This window comes from Monopterus albus, unplaced genomic scaffold, assembly GCF_001952655.1.
Source record: "Monopterus albus unplaced genomic scaffold, M_albus_1.0 scaffold64.1, whole genome shotgun sequence".
In the NCBI taxonomy this organism is placed as follows: domain Eukaryota; kingdom Metazoa; phylum Chordata; class Actinopteri; order Synbranchiformes; family Synbranchidae; genus Monopterus; species Monopterus albus.
In genome coordinates this window covers 1,483,817-1,493,613 of record NW_018127944.1, presented here as the reverse complement: position 1 = coordinate 1,493,613, position 9,797 = coordinate 1,483,817, and the positions used below count along the sequence as shown (strand labels likewise).

Here is a 9,797-nt window from a genome sequence, read left to right as displayed (position 1 = left end):
CTTTGACCTCATGATTCTCATTTGCTCTGACGTGCACTGTGAGCTGTAGGGTCTTATATGGACAGGTGTGTGGCTTTCCTAATCACGTTCAATCAGTATAATCAAACACAGCTGGACTCAAATGAAGGTGTAGAACCATCTCAGGGATGATCAGCAGAAATGGACAGCACCTAAGTTAAATATATGAGTGTCACAGCAAAGGGTCTGAATACTTATGACCATGTGATATTTCAGTTTTTCTTTTTTAATAAATCTGCAAAAATGTCAAACATTCTGTGTTTTTCTGTCAATATGGGGTGCTGTGTGTACATTAATGAGAAAAAAATGAACTTAAATGATTTTAGCATATGGCTGCAATATAACAAAGAGTGAAACATTTAAGGGGGTCTGAATACTTTCCGTACCCACTGTACTTATAGTTCTCAAGTGTGTTAATTACTCATGACAACCTGCAACTGCGTACAGAGGCTTTTTATGACTGACTGCCTGTAGGCTGTAGCAGGTGAAAGACAGTAGGTCAAACTGGATAAACATCTTTTTCGAAGAAACTAAACGCTGTTTCAACAAACACTAAACTTAACTCGACTTCTGAGGTAAACAACTCGGAGACAGAAGAGTTTTTGGTTCCAGAGCAGTGGAGCAGGTAGTTCAACTAAGGTGATCTGAAAAGCCAGCAACAGTGGAGCTCAGATACAATGATCCATCATGGCAGCAGGCAGATAGAGAGCAGCGCCGCCATTTTAACCCCAATTATCTTTAACAAACCAGCAGCAGTGACAGAGCCTGAGCTGGAGACAAGATCAATATGTTAATGTTACATTTTCTTCAGCCTAGTCCAGCCTAGTTCTGAGCTGAGGATGAATCCTCGCTGTCCAATAGGCTACTGATCGTTTACACTGATGATCGTAAAAGCAATCACATTAATAAAGATGGGTCTTTGCTAACAAACTATTAGGCTACTATCTAATTGGGATTTTTATTCTCCTGACATAAACTTCGCAAAATTCTAGGCTAATACGCTCTGATCTTTGCTTCAATATGGACTGTACGAATGAGGAAACCAAGCAGGCCTGTCACAGCTTCTTCAGACTCTGCAGGGAGGAGGAGACAAACCTTGGGTTTGTTGAAGATACCATGAACACTGTTTTGGTCTTAGGTGCCAAGATTCTGAGACGTCTCCACCACAACACAGTGCATGTGTTCAATATCCCTTCCCTGAAATGGAGTCTACATTACTTTGGATAATCAAAAGAGATGTAAATAACTGTAAACAGTCTCTTAACTGGAACTACTTCCTGATAAGGAAATTGTCTTCTAAGAAGTGATCACAGGGAGCAACGGGGACACTAGATAATAACACACATTACAAATTAAATCCCACTGAACTTCACTGTATTGTGGTAAGTAAGCAAAGCATGCTTCCCAAAACACTGGCTCCTGGAAACCACAACTATCTCCAAGTTAAAACCTGAACTGATCCACTGTTCTGACAGCGGATGTTGCACTGACCTACCCAGTCATTTATCTTGGTATAAATCTAATAATTTCAGGCCCTGAAGGAATCTTAGACACAGTTAAAGTTTAAAGGATCCGTCTACACAAATCACAGCAAGAATCTCACTTACCTTTAGTCTGGTGCTATGCTGTCATGCAGACCGGTCTGGTTGGATAAGGTCAGTTTCACCCTAGTGCAAAGGAGATAAATGGACATTTGTAACTAAATTATCAAAGCACTGGGAAAGAACAATACTAACAGGTCAACAATCAGACACAATATTGCAAACCCAGGAACATAAAGTACAAAAACTATGTGCGTCACAAGCAGCAGTTTTTGATTTGTTGAACTATCCCTTTAACTTAAAACGTGGTAAAATGTTTTTCATGAATTACTGAGCTAATCACTTAAACCATTAAGTTGTATATGTTAACGGAATCACCCAAAGCCCAGGATAAATGTCTTGTTTATTCTAACAAGCTGTTAACTTTGTTAGGTTATTTCTTAGTTAGATAGATATGGATTAGAGATTTGTTGTCTAGAAATGTTTAGTGCAGACAGGGTGACTAGCTTAGGCTGTAACTATTCAGCCTGCAGGGACTGCAGGCACGCCAAGGTTACAGGAAAAGAGCTTTTAGGGTCAACTGTAATGCTAGTCTTAATATTTGTCTTAATGTGTAAGGTTATGTCCAATTGTTTAGATACACACCACGAAAACAACAGTCACGCACCTTGACTTTGCCTCATGTTTTGGCTAAGTTGGGTCCAGAGATCTTGAGCTTTTCTGCTGCCTGCGCGCAGGTAGAGGGGTGAGAGAGCTCTGGACGTGTAATGTGAAGTTTACCTGTGATCCTCTGAATAAACCAGCACGGTTATTTTTTATAAAATCTAAAGCAGTCTACTTCGTCTCATTGAGAGTTCCTGGTTTGAAAGAACCGGAAGAAGCTACAAAGAAATAATAGCTTATAACTTGAAGATTTCCAACTGAAGATCACAAACGACTAAACCATAAGACAAACCTGGCTAAAACTGAATCAACTTAGACAAGCATTGAAGGTAATAACCGTCAGTATTTTAAGATACTAACATTACAACGAACCCAGTCCCTTTTTCTTTCGTTAAAGGTTCATTCAGAGAAAAACTGCAATTTCGTACTTGCTGTCACCTGTGGAGCCGTATGTTTGCCGCACCACACTCGGCTGGACACCTTCTTTTTTTTTTTCTTTTTTACCGAAAATAGTCCATCGAACAAAATGTGTCTAGGCTATTAATTCTACCATATGTTACATTGGGGGGTGGGGGGGCTGTTTACTTTGAGATTATCTCCGTTAATTTTAAACTTACTCGTGTTTTCGACGCTTGAACTTCCACGAGAATCGCGGTTATTGTATTCGTAATCGCCATTTTGTAGGACATTCAAGTATCCTCGTCTATGATTGGTCAGTTAGTGAACAGGCCAATCATAGCCACCATTACTAGCCACACAGCCAGCCAATCATATGCTTTGTTACGATGACTGAAAGCTATTATAGCCAATGAGATTATGACTAATGATTTACGGCAAATTAGGATTCTCTTAGAGGAGTTGCGTCAGTTTCTCTGCTTAAGGTCTTAAAATGCTCAGAAAAAAGCTAAAAATAGTATTTTAAAAGAATTTCACACTTCTTTAACAAATTAATCGTTTTATGTATCTTAAGTAGCTTTATCTAGTTCAATTTAGTTTATCTAGGCTCAATTTTAGTGCTTTCTTCACCAAATTCTGAACTGTATTTGTAAGGCCAGGATAAACCCACCATGTTTGTGCCTCTGTATGCTTGTTTCAGTAGCACAAGCTAATTCTGAATGTTAGTTATCTACAAAGTGTTGCCATTTAGAAGAGACCAGAGGCATGAACGGTAAAGCCCAGGGGTCAAGAACAGTAAACATATTATTGTGGCTATGCCAAATTCAGGCTTGAGCATAAATAAAAGGCAACATTTACTTCAAAATGGTTTTAAACAGTGAAACAAATTATTAATAGTTATTTAATTTTGTGAATAGTTTCAGCTCAAGTTAGTTGGATATAATAGTCAAGTCTTACTAGAAAGAAAACAAAAAGTAGTCTTAGCAGACCTGCAAACCATCACCAGTGTTAAATATAAAATCAGAACAGGACAGTAACAAGAGTCCAGCAGTGCAGATGGTGGATGCACGTTCAAGCACTTTTTTATTGCACGACTCAATCAGATGCGAGATCCTGCACAAAAGTGTTTCAGCACTGCGTCAAAAAAAAAAAAAAAAAAAAAAAACATACGTCAGAGATCGCGTGATATTTACAATAGATGCATCACTATTACCACTTATACATTATGTACATATTAGTCTCTGGTTTACTATGACAGTAGTTACAGAATGAAACCCCTACGCACACATTACACTTCAGCTCTACAGAGAATTACAGTGCTTACAAAAATAACTGGCTGGACTACATTCACTCACAAATCAAGGTTAGGATGAAGATTGTTACAGAATGTCGCAAATGCTCATACGTGCTACACCTATGGACGTGCCATTCACACATTCTGGGAAAACAACTAAAGCAAATCTGGTTTTTGAGATGGTTTAGAGATCCCAGAACAAAAATTTAAAAAAGAAACACAGATAGTGGCTTGAAGACAAACAGCCAAAATAAGACTCCTGTTTGGACAGACTTGAGATTAAATGGCACCAGAAAAAAAAGACTAACATTCCAAAATGTTCATTTTGACACAGGACAGACTTCACTGCGACGCATCCAGTCAGAAGCCAAATATGGAAACACATACAATAAATCCCTTCCAGGACAAACCTGGTGTTTCCACATTATTAACCGTTACAAAGCCTTTTTGTTTGACCACTGTACAAATTTTCATTTGAACCAATAAACACTGAAGATGGTTTCAAAGCTAGTACGGTCGTTTTAGGACATTTCTGACTCTGCTCTTTAGGCCTAGCTTGGTGCTAGTAACACCTCCACTTTAATTTCCAATTGACAGGCTACATATATGTTGACAACATATATAATGAAGGTGTATCTGTAATCTTATGATTTCAGATCATGAGATGAACCTAAGGTGGGACCAGATGATTACTAGGGGAAACAATTGCTGCACATAAAGTATCTCTTGGACTTTATTCTGTGAAATTCCAATAATATGAGAAGCAAAAAACAGATTGAATTGCACATAAATCACCCAACCTGTGAGGAGTGGGAAACAAACACGTGGATTAAAGGGTCACATTAAGGAATCCACGGGCTTTAAACAACGTTTTCCTACACTCTTTGTTAATCAGTGGCTTCAGTGAGAGCCTCAGCAACATCAGGACTTCATGGGTTTCACTGTTAGTAACCACAATCAGACAAAAGCATGTTTGAAAAACACTTAGCCTAACCTCAATTAGAACAGAGCTCCTCACATCAATAGAAACATCAAGACAGCAGAACTGGTTCTATGGGGATTTAAAAATAAAGTTGTACTGACAACGGATCCTTGTAATTCACTGGCTGTTCTGTAAAATGTCAGAACAACAGTGGAAAAAGTAGGGTTAAAGTACTTGTTTTGTATGACCAACAGTCACTATTATCACACAAAATGAGGACAAGCTGAGAATCACAACTAATGTTGCAGCTCTGTTCCAGCTGTTTGGCAGTTTTCCTGAACAACTGATTATTAAAAGGAATCGTTTCATTCAATTTTAGGTTTACAAAGGGCTTTGGTAAGTTCTGAGATCAGTCATTTTCAAATGCACCATTGTCAGTTTTTTAAACCGAGCTCAAACCAAGTCCAATCCAGCAGTCACCTCTGAAACAGCGTGACTTAGTTTGAGACAGGTGTACCTAATAAACTGACCACTGAGTTTATGTACTGACTGCATGTGTAGGACCGTACACTTGTATTATTATGATGCTAATTTTAATATTAACTCAGAAAATTCCAGCCAAAAACGAGTCTGTGACTGCACATATTCCACTGACACTGTTCATACTGCACTGGGCTCTTGCAAACAGATGTGGTCACGTTTGTCAGTGTGTAGTCAGTGTTGGGGCCTGTGGACAGTCTGTGTGGTCACTCAGGGACATGGGCAGATGTCGACTTCTAGATGCCTCAAAGACACAAGTACAAGCAGGGCTTCACACTCAAAAGCAGAGCTGAGACATGAGCAGTGCAGCCAGAGCGCACAGAAAACTGACAGCACAGAGTCCTAACCTGGTCACCATACTCTACGTTCTCTTAAGCCTCGCTGTGATGCTTCCCTAAGGAGCTCAAACTAAACTGAGACTAAAAACGTCCTGAGGATTAAAAAAAAAAAAAATTGAGATCTTGAGTTTAAAAGCTCAGCTACAGATGAACTGCTCAGTGAATTAATCACCATTTAAACCAGCCTGGCCAGCGACACTGAACGGCCTTCAGATTCCAGCATGTCCTTATCTACAAAATAAAAGTTATGCACCTCAAATTTCAGGAACAAACAAGCACCTTAAGGTTAGGAGAAAAAAGTTCCAGAGAATCACCGTCATTCCTTCATTAATGTGGTTTACTCAGCGAGAGGAGCCAGAGACCCATAAACCTCCCAGTAGTGTTTAGATTTCAGACGTTAAGCACGCTCTCATTTTAATACTCGTGTAATCCCACATTCTCCACGCAGGCAGGTTGATGAATGGTTTGTAGCGCCACTGTTTAGCATCCTGATATGAAAAAACAACTCAAATCTAAAAAGGTAAAACTGAGCTAAAACAAAAGAAACAGTTGTAAAATAGCAAACCTGTCTACAGTTACATGCAACCTATGGCTGCAAAATACAAGTAAACAGGTCATCTGAGGCCTATCCATAGTGTCCTGGTGTTTGACAGTACATCTGGCATATATATACTATATATAAAAATAAAAACAATCCATTTGGCAACCTGTGTGATGTCTTACACATTTCCAGTAATCACAATTTGGTCTCTGATATACATGTATATAGATACAGCTGTAAAACTCTGCCATTCAAGATCATCCATGTTGAGTAAGGGGGTGACTGGGATTCAAGTTAGGTTTTACTCCCGACTGGTTCAGCTTCTTTTCAGCAGAAACCAGCTGGTTTCTTTTGTTATTCTAAAATAAAATAATCAAAACAATGACAACAATAAAACAAAAAAGCCAGTGGACTGGATGAGAATTATACTCCACTGGCCCAGGTTTCCTGACCTGTGCTCGCTCTGCTGGTTCGTGCTTTACCACAGATGGTTTGCCTCAGTGCAGACAAGTAAAAATGAACCTGAAATTGTTAAAATAAAAAAAAAAGGTCATTGCCAAGCATGTGAGGGATCAGCTTTCCCTGATGAGAACAATGTACAGTGCCTTGTTTCTTGTTATACTGAAGACCTTGTGTGGGGTTAATATTTGTTCATGAACCGGAAAGCAAGTTTCAGAGTTTTGTTTAGTCTTTTGGCTCTCTGAGGGTCAAAGGTCACGTCAGGCCTCTGCTGATTTCCTCTTAGAGCCCTTTGTTTTTGCCTCAGCTTCTTCTGGCTTCCTGGAGCCTTTAGGAGGACGGCCGACAGTGACAGCAGCAGCGGCAGTCGACTTAGTCTCAGAGCTGACATCCTGATCCTGGTTGTCCATCCCCTCCAGCTCGTCGTGCTCAAGGCAACACAGCTGTCCAGAGGGAGGCCAGGGGCGCAGTGCCCCCTCCTGGTGGGCCTTACAGAAGGAGTTGGGGCACAGCTGGCAGAAAGCCTCTGAGTTTTTACCACAGATGTCACAGTGATGCCAGGGGCAGTCCCAGCGGCCTGCGGGGTGAACATAATGCTCAGAATGGACAACTGCAACTAATCAACTTTTTTTGTTTTTAGTGAATCTGTTGTTTGTTTATAAAGTGTCATAAAAAATGAAAGATGTCTGTTATAATTCCTCTCAGTCAAATGCTTTGTTTTCTTCCAACCCAAGGATTTTCAGTTTATTGTCATACATCATGTAGAAGTGTTCAAATCTGAGAAGCTGGGACCAGCAAATGTTTGGGACTTTGAGAATGTTTTCTAATGATTTTTTAGTTGATCTAATCAATGAATCAAGGAAAAATTCTGTCTTCACAATAAAAGGGTATGGTTTTAGATGAAATCTTTGAACGAGTCCTCTAATGAAGGTATCTGTGCTCCAGACATGCTCACTCAACAACAACAACTAAGCAGGCAAAGTTTAATTACTTGAAAATTAAATGACTTAAAACTCAACAGACATCCTTCCAGTTACCTGTGTTGAATATCAGTGACTCGATAATGATCTGAATGCTGCAACGGCTGCTGCGTCGGTTGTGTTTCTTACCGAAGGGTCTCTTGGTGAGGTTCAGGCAGGACAGGTGATACGCTTTGGTGCAGGTTTTCTTGTCACAGAGCACCAGCTGCCCTCCGTCCCCGCAGCGGAAACACTCGTCATCCGATTTCTTCTTTCCCTCCGATTTCCTCTTTTTATATTTTCTCTTCAACCTCTTCCCTTTGGGCTCGGCTGTTTGGCCATTTGAGTTCTGTAGGTAAGACAAGTTGGAGTCACTGGGGTGCAGGGTTAGTCTTTCCAGCTGCTTTAACACCAAACCATGATGCTACGCCATCTCAGCCCCATGGAATACTACCTAATGCTACAACAGACCAGGACTGTACCAACACAACCTATCCCAGTGTCCCAAAGTATTATAGTCTATTCAATGTACTGAATTGAGAACTTTAATTTTACTTAAATCTGAACAGGAACCTAGAGCCAATTACAAAGCTCACCTTAGGACGATCACCAAGAAAACCGCTGCAGTTGGGGGCGCCGCAGCGACAAACAGTCTTCTCATTGCCGAGGCAGTCTAGGTTGTAGTTAAAGGTCAGTTCTGTCCCTGCAATGCAAACAAAATATAAACATGTTCCATCTCCTCTCTGATTTTCTAGTAATTATTCTTTTTGCTGACAAAGCTGCTAGGGTTCAGTTGATCTTCAATATACCTCTGTCTCAACTGAATCTCGTCTCACCTGCTGGGATGTCACAGACCGCGAACAGGCCGACCCGTGTGTCGCCGTTCACCGTCCACTTCTGTGTCTCACAGTTGGGCTGGCAGCTGTGGTTCATGAAGCGAGAATAGTTTCCCTTTGGACCAGCATCAATGATCCGGTCCTTGACAAAAAGATGGAGGCGACCTGAGTCATTTGTTGTAGTTTACTTCTTCATTATGGTGCAGAGACGAATTACAACTCCTGTACTACTCCCACTCCCACATAATTTTGGTACTTTCACAGTAGTATTTATATTATTAGTATGAGAAGGTCCATCTGTGAGGACTCCACAGGTATTTGTGGTATTGACTACTGTAATGTTACAGCTACCCATCATGCAACATTCCCAATACAATACCATGTTGCTGTTCTAGCTCAGAGAAGAAATGGCACTGCGGTGATGTAACAGCACCCTGACTCACTGCAGAGCAACAACAACTTCTCCCTCTGCGTACACTGGGACTTAGGTTGTCATTAACAGGGCACATGCTGAAGTTAAAGTCTAAATGTCAATGGCTGACCTGCCCACACTAACAACAACACACTAGAGATGTGGTTGGCACCAACCTTGTCGATGGTGAGCATGTAGAAATCAGTGATGTTGTTTTCTTGGGCATACTTGATCCTCGCCCTGCACTCCTCCTCATCAATCAGCTCTCCAATGTACTCATTCACAAATTCACCCTGTTTGAAAGATGCTGTTATCAGAGCAGAGACCAGCGAGGGCCTGAGTCGACCCACAGGATACAAATACTGATAGTTCAGTCTTTTAAAAAAAATCTTTTACATCTTTGTATTTCAATTTCTTCTCATTTGTCAGCCAGGTGAATTTATCAGTCAGGCTCTAATTCAATTTACTGCCTAAAACATGAATGTGTACAAAAATGAAAAAGGCAGAAATTCTAAAAAGATACCGTAAAAATCTGATCATGTTCATCCATGAAAAACAACAAATATTCATCAGCACAGTTGTCATCTTTTCACAATTCATTTCCACAAACAAAACAGACACACTGACCTTAGCTGGAACATTTAGCTTTTTTTGATATTCAACACATTAGCATGAGACACCACCTGGTCTCACTAAATAACGGCTTATGGCCTCTCTCCTCACCTTCTTGATGTCCCGCAGGGCGATCAGGCCCCAGCCTTTGCCGGGCGTCTTGATGATTTTGGTCTCCGGGTAGAGACGTTTAGTAAAGTCCTGGTTACAGCAGCGCTCCCCGCTGGGACACACATGAGGGTGGCACTCATACTGCAGCAAGCGGT

At 40.7% G+C, this 9,797-nt stretch overlaps 1 protein-coding gene and 1 long non-coding RNA gene across 4 annotated transcripts in view; both read right to left on the bottom strand.

Moving 5' to 3' along the window:
* Positions 1-2,906, bottom strand: part of LOC109962427 (uncharacterized) — a 9,130-nt gene extending 6,224 nt beyond the window's left edge. Inside the window, exons 1-2 of one of the 3 annotated variants that reach the window (XR_002275257.1) lie at positions 2,840-2,906; positions 1,626-1,685 (exon numbers count right to left, since the gene is read on the bottom strand). This is a non-coding gene — a long non-coding RNA (uncharacterized LOC109962427). The other 2 variants (XR_002275256.1, XR_002275258.1) reach the window with 2 other exon arrangements.
* A 976-nt stretch (positions 2,907-3,882) lies between these two features.
* nsd2 (nuclear receptor binding SET domain protein 2) overlaps positions 3,883-9,797 on the bottom strand; it is a 21,017-nt gene continuing 15,102 nt past the window's right edge. Inside the window, 6 exon segments of the mRNA XM_020604137.1 lie at positions 3,883-7,289; positions 7,822-8,020; positions 8,268-8,374; positions 8,508-8,649; positions 9,096-9,212; positions 9,643-9,797. The exon segment at positions 9,643-9,797 is cut by the window's right edge and continues 31 nt beyond it. Coding sequence (XP_020459793.1) covers positions 6,973-7,289; positions 7,822-8,020; positions 8,268-8,374; positions 8,508-8,649; positions 9,096-9,212; positions 9,643-9,797 — 1,037 coding nt within the window. The 3' untranslated portion in view covers positions 3,883-6,972.